General features: G+C 43.1%; 1 protein-coding gene and 1 long non-coding RNA gene across 4 annotated transcripts; one reads left to right on the top strand and one right to left on the bottom strand.

Moving 5' to 3' along the window:
* Window positions 1–1,642: 1,642 nt before the first annotated feature.
* Window positions 1,643–12,959, bottom strand: RNF146 (ring finger protein 146). Of its 3 annotated transcripts, none has more exons than XM_037391196.1 (3): window positions 12,827–12,959; window positions 7,000–7,156; window positions 1,643–3,414 (listed from the first exon to the last, which is right to left on the bottom strand). In XM_037391196.1, exon 3 carries the CDS (start codon window positions 3,411–3,413, stop codon window positions 2,355–2,357), a length of 1,059 nt encoding a protein of 352 aa, XP_037247093.1. In that variant the 5' UTR covers window position 3,414; window positions 7,000–7,156; window positions 12,827–12,959; the 3' UTR covers window positions 1,643–2,354. The 3 variants fall into 3 exon arrangements, with proteins under 3 accessions (XP_037247093.1, XP_037247094.1, XP_037247095.1); XM_037391197.1 differs by lacking the exon at window positions 12,827–12,959 and adding an exon at window positions 11,918–12,034; XM_037391198.1 differs by lacking the exon at window positions 7,000–7,156 and having other exon boundaries at window positions 12,827–12,945.
* Window positions 3,406–5,624, top strand: LOC119149669. Its single transcript, XR_005104806.1, has 2 exons — window positions 3,406–3,521; window positions 3,656–5,624. It is a non-coding gene; the product is annotated as an uncharacterized LOC119149669 (long non-coding RNA).
* Window positions 12,960–13,335: the final 376 nt, after the last annotated feature.

Raw genomic sequence — 13,335 nt, 5'->3', positions numbered from 1 at the left:
ATTTCCTTTTTTCTTTCCATTCTGCTCCACGGTGCATTTCTCTTAGCTATGCTGTACAAGTTGAAAATTACTTAATGCATGGCGTTACAGAAAACCACATAATGCCATGTGGCTGTGGCTTAGCTAAAATTGACGGAGAAGATGTCTCCTACTGAAGGTAATGGTTTAAATATGAGAATTGCCCATTACTACTTTTTGCTAGCTTGATTTGGGGAGTGCATTTGCCGCTCTGCTGATTGGCTATTAAGCTCTCACCAGCCTTACTTTTAACTAATTTTAGTACTTTAATAATTTTAGTACTTCACAGCTGCAGTCAGCCAGCAGGAGCCAAAAGCAGCACCACGGGTGTTTAGCTAAAGAGGTCTGCCTACTTTGGTCAAGAACCTCCAAGAATAATCACTGAAAAGTAGTTGTAGACTATTTGGGCAGAAAATAACGAAATGATGTATCTAACAAGTCAAATTCTTGTATTTTGCTTCTTGCTTTCTTCAACAGCAGATACCCTCACATGAAGTAAAATGTGTGCACACAGCAGAAGTGTTCTTACTGAAAGCTTTTGCAGCACGAAGTCAGACTTTGATGAGAGTCACTGTGTGTGCTAACTCGAAACAGAGAAATAAGACAGCTGGCAAATAACAAAAAAAAACCCCATTCCATCCTGTTTCCTTTAAGTCCATGCTCCTTATGGAACTGGAAGATGACAGTAAAAATCTGTGAGCAAGAGCATCCATTCCTAGCTGAGAAAGAAGGAAATCTTCTTTATTCCATCCTAATCTCCTCTGCATTTTTCTGTGTTGACTGATCTCATCTGTGGGCAGAGGAAACAAACTGGAGGGCTGGCACAGCTTTGCCCAAGAGTAGAGCTATCAGCCATCATTACAGTTTAAATCTTACCATTTTTATAAATCGGCCCTTTTAATTCCCTTCAAATGATTGTTTGCTACAGCAACTTTTGTCTGAAGATGTGTACTACCTATGTATCAGCTACTGTCCCTTTCTATTCAGGGATACATATACTAAGAATTGGAGTATAAGCTTTATTTTAAAGATTGAGTCCATAAATCAACTAATGCTGTTTTTCAAATTGAGAAATTATACAACAACTGCTATACACAGAAAAGACAAGCTGTGCTTTTCAAGATCTGGCTTCTAACCTTCTTTAATACACAGAAGTCAGTTTATGGAAGATTGCTAATACAAGCACAAAACTACCTTTTCTAGGCTGCGACTAGTTTTCCTGTGAAGAACAGAGGAACAGCAATGCAGTCCTTAACATCAGTGTTCTTTGTTATAGGGTTAGGTTTGATAACTTCCTTACACTCTTTTATTTCAGCATTTCTGCTGTTAAAATAAGGCTGTGTGTGGTACTTCTGCCTGCTGTAACACTGAAGTGCGTTGATCAGCTCTTCAGATGAGAAGTGACCGTTAAAGCTTGTGTGAGTGTGACGCCTGAAACTCATGATTTTTCAGTAGAAAGACATATTTCTACAGTGTTGGTTTTGAGAGACAGCCAGTCAGGGATGCAAGAACATCAAGATACCACCCAGAGCCAGTCCTCCCTTTTGGCAAACACGGGAAGCTGCTTCATGATAGTTTTCTTTAAAGTTCCTCCAGTGAAGGTCAATTAAACTGGAGACTTATCTGAGATGATTACTGATAAAATGTAGTTTTATTAAATTATAAATTCCGTAACAAAAACGAGACAGATCAAGAAAGACCTCAAAAACAAAACTACAAGGACTAGATGGCAAAGCCAGTGAAAATGCCATGAAGAGTGTATATAGGTAAGGATTTGCAACAAAAGTTAACAGCATTTTTACATTTCCATTGAAGGAAGGTAAATGATTGCTCTTGTCTAGTAAAAACACATTTTAATTCCAAACTCACATCTATTTCCTCACATTAAATGAAGCATCCTGCTCACACCCAACATCTTGCCTGCTCCCACATTGCTTTAGTGTTCTTTTCATACATCAATCCATGCAGAAAGTAGTAAGACACTTAATGCAACAGTCAGATAATGAAGACAATTCAAGTTGTACAGTAGATATACATTGGCCAAAAAGGGATTGAGTATCTCCAAGGGGAAAATGCTACAAAATAAACACAAGACGTTTCCAAGAAAACTGGGCATTGCTAAGCAGCTTTCAAACCACTAACAGGACAACCCAGTTTCCTACAGTTAGAGTCTTCCAGCTGAGACATGTTAAGAGACTTAAGTTAAACAGGCCAAATCTGTTTCTCCCCTTCACCCCACCCTCCCACCAAACACACTGCTAGGTTTAAGTGCAATGCCAATGTGGACAGAAAATTTACAGATACAGGACTGAGTTTTTAATCACATGGCTCTAGATTTACACTTCAGTGACTGTGCACTGTCCATCTGGCCTTCTAGATCTTACACTTGTGTTTACCACCCCAGCACCTCCCACTGGTCTATCTGCTCCTGACTGGCTTGCATTTGCGTTCAAGTGTCTCTGCTGGACAGAGGTTGGGCGTTGCTGAATGTGGGCAGACACATCCTCGCTATCGCTGCTGGCATCTGATTCGGTCTCCTCAACAGAGGTGTCGGGGGCTGGCACCCTACCAGAAGATGATGATTCATGGTCTTCTTCTCCCTCTCCCCTATGACTCCTTTCAGCCATACTGTCTCCATTTATTTGCAAGTGGGCAAAAGAGTTCTCTAGAGAATTACTTGCATCAGGCGATGGCGTTGAAGGACTCACCAGCTGACCATCTAGTGACGGCAGGGGCCTAGCAGAAATGGATGCTAGAGGCTGCAGAGCTGCAGCCCCCAGAGTCGGTGTGCTGTCTGCACCATCAGCAGAGCTCTCTCTTGCCAGGTTGACAGTGTTAGCATCACAATCCAACCTCAGCCCAGCCACTCCCTTCTTTGGTATATCTATTATGTCCCGTTTTATTTTTCTGCGGCGTCCATGCTCGTTTCTCCTATACTGAACCATATTTTCAAGATCTGCTACGTATAAAAACCCAGCAATTAGCATTTCAGTGCTCTTTTTACCCTTGGAAAAGGCATCTTCCAGCTCTCTGCTGGTACGTTCATCATACTGCCACCAACCATTTCTACCTTCATAGTACCAAGCATATTCTCCATTGCCTCTGCTTGCCGCTTTGAGTTCTTCTGGTGACAATAAGGTTGGCTTGTCAAGAAAATCCTCTGGAATCTCCTGCCGGCAGAGTGCACATCGTTTCCCAAGCCAAGAAGCTCCCTTCACGCAGAGATAGCAGAAAACATGTTTACAAGGCAGACTTACTGGATGGACACATGTTTGCAGGCAGATAGCACATTCGGGGACTGTCAGGGAAGGTGCTGCATTAGCACACGACTCATTTGTCTTCCGATTTGTGGGAAGCATGTTGATCGAATGATCTATTTCACCACAGCCAGCCATCCTGCAAAGGATCAAAGACAGATTTAAATCAGCTAATTGTGTAATCTAAACTGGCACCTTGCATCACTTTTGACCTCCACATCCACAGAATGAGACTCTTACCTTAAGGTAAGTTATCATTTATGAAGCTCAACTCAAAGAAACTGACAGGTTAACATTCCGTTTCCTGAGCTGACAGACTAAATAGGGTACTGGGAGAATTTATTTTGCTAATGACCAATCTTCATCTGTTTAATTTTCAGCCCATTATCATGCCAAGTCAGAAAGCAAATTTTGGAATTTCCTCTATTCTTTGTCTAAAGTAGTGTTGATTAATGAACCTCCAGCCAGCCAGTTACTTCAGAGCCTCCTCAGGAAATTTAAAGAAGCTATAGTTCTTTCCTCAAGAGGTGATACAGCTGCAAACACTGAACTTAAAACACTCTCTCTTCACACTACTGGTGGTAACTCGTTTGATTAAGGGACTGCCTAAACAGTACCTCAGTCTAGGCTTCCACAGAAGAAATATGCCTGGCAGCAGCACCTGGGTGAAGTATTTTCCACTGTTTCTTAGTCCCCATACACCATGGTATACCATCCCTCCAACTGGGCTCAGAACAACCACAGGAATGCAGAAAGAACCAGATTTGAGAACTGAGGCAAAAGCATCAAGTGAACTGCCTGATGTAGCCGTGTGCATCTCAAAAGGAATCGCTGCAGCACAGCATAAGGAGCAGTGTATCACAGAAGACACACAACTGATTTGCTTAGTTTGTGAAGTCATTGCCTTTACCTTTTCTGGCCATATCTTATTTCTGTCATTAAAGATGGTTTTGTAACCAACTGTAAGAGAACAGGGAATGTAAAACTGTGTCACTTTGGTGTTGTGTAGGATTTCAGTAGCTGAAAATTCTAGTCTAAATTTGCAAATGCCTTCTCAACTACATTTTTGCCATGGGAATCTTTTCACAGTCTGTTTCATGGTAGTTTTCTTTTCATGTTTTTATTTATTAGAAATCAAAACCAAACACCAGATACCAAATGAGGGTGAAGAATGGGATTTGGGGTATGGGGCTTAAAGAGGTGCCTTTTTTCATTTAAATCCCCAAGGAACTTGGAGGCTTCGGCAAAATACCCTTTCAGTGAAAGTAGTTTTTGTTGTACAAGCACCTAGGAACAGTTTGTGCAGAACTGTAACACGTGCATGTGGGCCAAAAGGGACCCTTAGAGGTCATGTAGTCCAGTCTCCTCCACATGACAGTGCCACCAATACTATCAGCTGTGGCTCTGTCTAGCTGAGGTTTGTTTTGAAGCGTGCAAGGATGGAGATACCACAGCCTCCTTGGATGGCCTGTTCTAGTGTTGCACACATTTCTAGCAGAATGTGTTACCTTAAGAGAAAACGCCAAGGGTTACTGTAAAAGCCTCCACTGCTTTAAACATCTTATGAATACATTGCTGGGATTGACAAAAAAAAATATTTATGCTTCAGTATCTGTATTTATCTTTAGAATAATGTATTAAGTGCTGTTTACTTAAAAATTTATTTCTGTATGCTGTCTGTTCCCTTCTATCACTACAATTTCCTCCTGAAAGACCAATGCCTCTAATCCTTTTTTATCAAATCATTCTTGTAAAAGCTCTACTGCTCAAATATTTTTTCCTGAAGTAGCACATTAATTGTATCCACCTATGTTTCAGTTTCATATCTGAATTTCTTTCTCTGAGATTAAAGACAAATCTGCATACTAGCTCTTAAATCAGCATGCCAGATACAGACAGAGCATTACCTACCACTTGGTAAAAGTCTTTTCACTGTACAAACATCTATCTACAAGATCCATGCTAATAATGCTGGAATACGTTTCTTTCCTCGCATCTTTGAGGCTGTATTTTGCAACAGAATTTTACACCAAAACTAGGGGTTTATAATAAGAAACTTGCTAGAAAAAGAGGAGAAGAAAAGCTACTGAGATTTCAGAATACCTATGAATACAACCCAACCAGTATCTCACGACAGAAGAATTAGAAGAGAAATCCATGTATTGATTAATTTGCACTAACCACAGCTGAGGTAAAGGATCTGAATTTTCAAGTGCTCCTATAATGAGATACTACTGTGCAAAAAGGCACAGCAGCGGAGATGTTTACTTCCATGCTACAATTTTACAAGAAGCTGCTTCTCCCTGAATATACTTTTTTAAGGTTATCCTTTTCAGTGAAAAAAAAAAAGGATTAAAACAACCTGTAGATAAGTAACTTCTATACAGTTAGTTGCGTATTGTAATTAAGATTTTGGAGGGGATTAAAATGCAACGCTGGGGTTAAGAACGCAATGCATTTTGACAAACCAAATTCTGATACCATAAACTAACTTATTCATAAGCTAAAAGCAGAGTGAACCTCCTCACCTGTTCACTGAAAGCACAAAAACGTTAACATTTGAACTATGCTCAATAGGTCACCCATTAATTTGGGGGTTCTTTGATTCCTTACTACAGTGAGACAATAAATGAAAGAAAGGAGTAAATGCCTTATCTTGAAATTCCTATGTGATTTTTAATGACTCGGATGAAAATGTTATGTGTAAAATGAATACAGCTGGAGGAGTAAACCCTTATCTCTAAGCTAGTGCTACACAGCAACATAAAACATAAAAAAGATAAGCACAACTGCAGTTGCATGTGCTCAGAATGCAGGACAATTATGCACTTGAAGATTCATATCAACTAAGGCAATGCTGTCTCACTTTTTGTTTCTAAAGGAAGATCCTAATTAATCCCTTTCTGTTTACCTTTTTAAGTATCGAATGTAGGTCATAGAGTTTGTTTATAAGCTGGTATGAGGATGTGTATGTAGACTTTTATTGAAGAGGTAATCCTTCAGAAAGGAGGAAAAACATCTAGGCCTATGTTCACTGTAACTTCATGGTATTAAGAACTAAAAACCAATCACAGAATATTTTTCCTCCAATTAGGAGTAATATTTTAGAACAAGGTTTAATCAAAATAAGCTGCATATTAGAACTGATATCAAAGAGTAAAGCTCTGGTTTCTTGGAGGGTTGGTTTCCCTTAAGTCAATTCTGGTAACAGGGAAAATTACATTATTGATTAGTGAGGCTAACAATTTATCAAACTCAAGGACAAGTTCTAAAAATAAATTTATTTGAAGTATTTAGATCTTCAATTCAGGTATAAATAAGGGAAAAATAAGCATCTGAATACTGCATTTTAACATAAATAAAGCCTAAAGCCAACTGAAAAGGTGCTAGTCCACAACCCTGCCAGATCCACGCTCTCTATTATCCTTTTGTGGATTTTCTTAATCTTTTAATATTAAAACATCTATTTAATTTGTAAGCTTAGGGTGCGCAGCCTAGAGCGCCTTCATCAACACATAAAATATGGAAGAGGTAAAGTATAAATCTATATGAAAAGACCCCAGGCATTCTATGACTCTACTGGAACAAAAAGTAATTCCCCACAAAACCATCTCAATCTCAAAGTGGAGTAATTTTTCAAACTCCAGGTCAAATTCTAACTGCAACTAAGCAGTCTTGTCAAGGGGTTGACAAGTATAAGCCCAGTAACAAAAAAGCAGCTTACTTTTTCTGAGTAATTTCTACTGAAGCATGCCACAAGACTAAAATGTCCTCTCTTCAGATGTCTCCAGCTAGGACGGCAGGTCCTCTTCCCCAAGGCTGGCTCATTCCTTACTTGTCCTGCCCAATGGTACACTACAGTGTTTCAGCTTCTCTGCAAGCTAATTGAAAGCAAATAATATCACCATTACAATTGCATACAGAGGTATGAGGAAGCAAAACACAATGCCATGGTCCCGTTACAGAAAACAAATTATTATTTCATTTACCTGATTGCAGGCTATCTTCAACAAAAATAGCATCAGAATTATTTTTTTCCACTTATCAATTTTGGCCCACAGTTTTGATGTCAATTATTTTGATGTCTTACTTAAGCAAATTATCTTTTTCTGAAGTATTGTAAAAGGCAATTTTCTTTAAGTGAATAGCTTATTTCCATAAAATGACCATGTACACAAAAAGAGAAACAAGACCAAACTTAAAAGCATGTTACGTTTATGCAAATCTAATCTCTAATAAATTACTCCTTATATTCAGAGAGTTTAAAAAGTCACAATGGCTTCCTAAAGCTGTTCATAAAATCATCAATATCATATAATTCCAAAGGACTATCTAGGCTTGTCATCTTGTCTCTTAACAGGGACTAATATCAAATGCTTGAAGAGAAAACGGCATGCAAACAGGTGATTTCCCCTAGGTCCTTCATATTTCAAGCAGCCTGTAGCTCCGAGCCTTGCATCCTTGTCCTCTTTTTTAGAGATTACGTGCATTCATTTAATGAACGAACCTCAGAAGCGTTCAGCACTTTTATTTATAAATCTACGTATGTATGTCCTCATACTGGCTTATAACCAAACTCTATGACCTAGACTTGATATTTTACAAGGTAAACAAAAAAAGGAATAATTAGGATCTTCCTTTATTTCTTTATAAAGTGCTGAAAGGCTCTGAGGTTCATTCATGGAATGAATGCATGCGATCTTTGAAAAAGTGGACAAGGATGCAACCCAGCTTCCACACCTCTGAGGTAATATACCCCTCTTCAGGCCAACAGGTAACATCAGTCACAATACATTTTGCATATGTCATCAAGCAGAATCTAAGCTGTTTCACAAATACATCGCAATCACTAGAAACCAATTAAGTGTCTAACAAATACTTAAATAACTCTACCGTAGCGAAGTATGAATCTGCAATCTCAATGAGAAGGGGAACATCAAGATTTCAACTGTCCCATTTTCACACCCTAAACATGAAGGTCTTGGCCTAAAAGGGCCACCCTTAGTTACAGGAAGTATTTGGGAATCCTCTGTAAAAAGACTTGATAAGCTACGGAGTTTATATCTTCCTTCTGGGCCGTAGGTTTCAAGATTCTTAAGCATTTTTAACTACAATTTCCAGCTGCTGCAAAACATTACATACAGGAATGATCTGAAGCCGACCCAAGAATGTAAGGTCTTGGATTTCAATTTGCTCAAGGAAAGAATCATTTCTGTATAAATACAGTGCAGAGCAGACGTGTAAGAGTAAAGTCAAGGAGCGGTATGTCCCTGAAAGAGCATGGAGCATTTCGTATCATAGTATTCTGTGCTATAGTCCTTCATCGAACGATTGAATATTTTTCATTACTAACATCAGAGTGAAATGTTCAGATGACTTCAGTATAAGACACATCACTCAAATGTGTTATTTTCTTTATAGCTGAGCTCCATGTAACGTTCCATGCAGCTATTTTTAGAAAGAGTTCCTAAGGAAAAATGCAAAAATTAACAAGCCTATCCACACCTTTTCTCCCCTCATCGTTCTAGCAGCTTCCCCTTTCTTCACACATCAATCTGAAACCAAGAGCTGCAATCACCATTAAAATTTTGGCTCTTCTAATCTACTCAGAAAAGATACTACGTTTGCTATGATCAAAGAGAAGGTTGCAACAAACTGGATGCTGTGGGTGTGGTGGTCAGTCCTTCATTTTAGGAGCTGGCTTTTCTGTTATTTCTGTAGGTATCACTTGAAGCCTTTTATCTACTACCTCTTGCAGTCTACTACCTCTCCCAATACACTATTAGAGGTAGCACATCATAAAATCAAAAGTTAGGTGGTGATGGGAGAAAAAAGTTGGGTCACTTCTGACAGATTTCTTAGGAAATAAAAATGCATGCACATGTCCAAGGTATGTAATTATACCTAGAAGAATCCACTTAGGGCGTAATTATAGGATTATGGTAAGGCAACTTTCTAATTGCTGCACTGCTCTTAAGAAGAGCTAGTTCACAAACTGACTTCAGGTAACTTCTACATTTCATGACATTGTTATTTATTTAATAAGCCAGTTCTGAAAATTTTAGTAAATGGGCTAAAAGACACTTGTGGTTACACACACCCCCTTTCCTGGCCAATGACGGCTCCTTTAAAGCCAAGTGGGCAAGAGCTGTGTCCTATAGTTGGCAATTAATTGTCTATGCTAGAAAAGCATGTAGTATGAGGAGTTACGCTATCTACAACAACTTGCAAGTATCCCTTCATTGTGTACACTCACAATCCATGTATCCTATCATCACACACTGATTTTAAATCTTTCATTCAAGATGCAACAGATGAAAGACAATCCCACTGATTGGAAGAAAGCGTTGAAACTGGGCAACATCCCCTCCCAAATGGAGGCTCTGCCAGTATTTAACTGTTCTTTTTGTCCTTTTGAAAATCTCTCAGAATGCTTGCTGGGAGAAGTCACATCCGCTTCTTCCACGCAACCTGAAACTTTTGAAGTTGTGGACTTCCTACCAGACCTATCTCCCACAATGATTTCAGGTTCTTCTTAAGAAGAATGTCAAGCTTTTACTAGACCAAGATGGAATGAAACCATTTCTTGTCAGTTCCATCAAATGTGCCCACTGGATCCCAAGTAAACTATCTGACCCAACACAGCTTTTCCCACTTTCCTATTTCCTTACAAAAACAGCAACAGTAACAAAAATAATCCCAACAACGTAAATATGTAAGAAGCCAGCTCCTAAATGTTGATGAAGTGCTACCTACAGTCTTAAGAAATCTTCCAAGTAAAAGCTTAGCTTTTTAAAAACAAAAAAGAACAAACCACTGCTATATTCAGCTAACACCAGCTTCTAACCAAACCAGCCCAGTGTCTATTATTTGAGTCTTATCGCAAATGACAGATGTTCTCACAAATTCTGCAACTCTGTACAGACTACTCTAAAATAGCTATCACAAATTCATCATCATCACCCCACCCCCCATAGAAAACTCAGAAGCTACAGTATTACTTCAAAAAGAGTAAATGCTCTTCTGCAATTAAATACTTGGATTTTTCCATCAAGCTCCCTAACTCGTAACTCAATTATTGGGGGGGCAGGAGGGGAAAAAGGACCCCAGAATTCTGCCCTTCCCTACAAGTCACTATGAGCCAAACACTGTGGGAAGAAGGAAGGTGGCTGTTTGTTTTTTTTTAAACAGGAGGGGGGAATAAATCACTCTCCCATCTGAAGATCTGCTACTGTCAATACACTATCAGCTCAAGGTACTGAGCCTATCAGTTATTTTTTACCCTGTCCCTGGGCACTGGAGAGCACTACAGATAAATAACCTCATTGTTTCCTGTTCTCATCTACTTTTCTGTATGCTTCTTAAACTCAGAATATCTTCAGGAAATACTGATTATGATGAGGCCTGTCATACCTTATCCTTTGCTATTACACATCAATAAAAAAACCCCAACCCTTATATGCACAATATGAACTGAATCACAGGGGAATAGTCAAGTGCAGAACAGAACAGTCAACCATTTCAGTACTGAACTGCTACATATTTATTCAAAATGAGGTGGTTTTCCTATGCTACAATTGAAGCACTGAATTTGCATTTCAAGCATATAGCCTATTTCAATTTATTTAACAGCGCAAAATACTAGTTTCTCACTGAAATATAATGCTATTGTGTGGAAAATTAATTAGAAACCAGTTCATCTTAAAGTGATCAATGCTTTAGAAACAAAGGAAGTACAGGAACATTTCTTCAGATATATATAGACTTGATTAATATGTGGTGCGGGGGTGGGCATCAACTTCAACAAAACGATTCTCCCCCACTAATTCCAGGAATCTACTATTCAACAGCCTTTAAAAATACTGCAGTTCCAGCTCTCTAAATAAATGGCAATTCAATTACATCTACTTGACGCAATATTTTTTGAAGGAAACAAGAACAACAGAACTTTTTCTTTCACTCATACATATTCTGTATTATAGCAATTTAAACAACTGGTATGTTGATTCACTTGGAAAGAAACTACAGTGGTAACCACACAAGACTATCAAGTAAGTTATTGCAAACATTCAATATTTAAGATTTACTCAGAATGACCAAATCGATGTTCAGATTTCACTGTGTCTTCAACACTACTACAAACTGTAATTTTTGGTAATGCATTTTTAGAGATGCTTTAGGAACTATTTTTAAGTACCCTGCTGTCCAGAGACAGCAGATACCAAAGCAGGAGGGCTGTATTTTTAGTGTTACAAATCTGATGAAAGCAGAACATCTCAGAACTCCACTCCCTACTTCTCCTTGTACTTCTTCAATGTACACTTGCACACTTCACCAGCATTATCAAAATCTACGGTATTTCAATTCGTATCACAGAAAAGTCATGCTAAGATTTAAATCCCCACGCTTTTATTTGGCTTTCACTATTTTACCACATTGATTCTCCCATCTGTATAAGAAAACGTGTATTTACTAAGTATTTTGTAATAATTTCTCAGTGGTGGCAACATGTATTGCACCACAAGCTGGACCTATTTTCATGTCCCATTTTAACATTCTGAAGGGATGCAACCCCAACACTTGAGCCGAGGCCATCAACCACAAAGAAAACAAAAGCCCTTCCAGTGAAAAACACCAGTTACTTGGTTTTCCAGGCTTTGCGCTGGGCTCCGGCGCCTGTTCGTGCGACTCCCACCCCAGCCTCACGCAGCTCCTCACAGCGAGCGGGGCACGCCAGCCGCGGCAATGACATTTTGAAAGGCGAGTGACAACGGCCAGCGCACCATCATTTAAAGCGCTGCACATCGGTCTAAGAATTAAAGCGCTGAGCTCGGTCGGTCAGGGGATTCTGCCACGCGTGACGCCGCCGCAGCTAATGCTCCTGACCTATTTTAGTAACGAACAAAACGAAACCGGGGCCCCGGGGCCCCGGCCCGCAGCACGCACCGGCCGAGCGCGGGGAGCCGCCGAACCGCCCCCGGGGCCGAACCGCCGGCCGCAGGCGGGCCCCGGCCCGGCGCAGGGGACCCGCGAGGCTCTACGGGCGGACCAGCAGGCTGGCCGCGGGGCCGGGGCCTGCTGGGTGCCCTGCCGCGCCGCGGGGCGGGGGCGGGGGCAGGGGCAGGCCCGCCGGCGGGGCACCGGGGGCGGCCGGCAGCGCCCTGCGCCGCCGCGGCCCCAGCGCCCGTCACGTGACCCCGCGGGCGGGGCGGGTGCTCCCCCCACCCCCCGCCAAAACAATACCGGGCCCGACTGCCCGCCGGGACGGCCGTCCCTCAGCGCCGCCGGGGAGCCGCGCCAGGCCCGCGCCGCTCCGCCCCGCTCGCCGGCCTTTTGTTCAGGGCGCCCGCCCGCGCGGCGAGGCCTCGGCACCCGCCCCGGCTCGCCCGCCCGCTCCCCGCCGCGGGCAGCGCCGCCCCGGGCGGCCGCGGCGGAGGGGCGCTGCTGGAGCCGCCGTCGGTGGCGGCGGAGCCGCCGCCTCTCCCCATCCCCGCGGCGGCGCCAGGGCCGGGGCCGCGGCCTCCCGCCCGGTCGGTCGGTCAGGCACTTACCCGCCGGGCCGGCCGGCTCGCGCCGCTCAACTCGCCGCCGTCACCTGCCGCCTCCTCCGGCCCCGCCGCCGGGACAGCGGGACGCGCCGACGTCACGCGCGGGACTTGGGGGGGGGGGGGGGGAGGGCGGGCAACGCGCCACTGTGACGCGCCGGCCGGGGAGGGGCAGCGGGAGAGGGTGGGGCGACCTCACCGGCGCGGGGAGGGCCGCGCCCGCGCGTGTGTGACGCCACGGCGTGACGTCGCCTCGCCCGGTGCCGGCGGGGCGCGCCATGGCGGCGGGGTCTGCAGCGCCTGCGCCGCCCGGCTGCCGCTGGGCTAACGGCGGGCGGGGGGGCGCCGGGGGGCCTCGGCGGGCCTCGGCGCACGGCTGAGCGCGGCGGGAGGTGGGGGCGTCCGGCCCGGCCTTCCCGGGGCCCCTGCTCTGATAGAAGCCGCCGTGTGGCGCGTTGGCCCCGGCCGGACGCCCGGTGCCCGCCGAGGCCGCCCTGTCACCGCCCTCCCCGGCC

This window comes from Falco rusticolus, chromosome 6 (genome assembly GCF_015220075.1).
Source record: "Falco rusticolus isolate bFalRus1 chromosome 6, bFalRus1.pri, whole genome shotgun sequence".
In the NCBI taxonomy this organism is placed as follows: Eukaryota; Metazoa; Chordata; class Aves; order Falconiformes; family Falconidae; genus Falco; species Falco rusticolus.
The sequence above is the reverse complement of the archived record's forward strand: the minus strand, read 5'-3'. Positions and strand labels throughout refer to the sequence as shown.

Excerpts from the sequence above, each read along its gene's own strand:
- RNF146 (XM_037391196.1), bottom strand. The coding sequence starts at position 3,413 with ATGGCTGGCTGTGGTGAAATAGATCATTCGATCAACATGCTTCCCACA.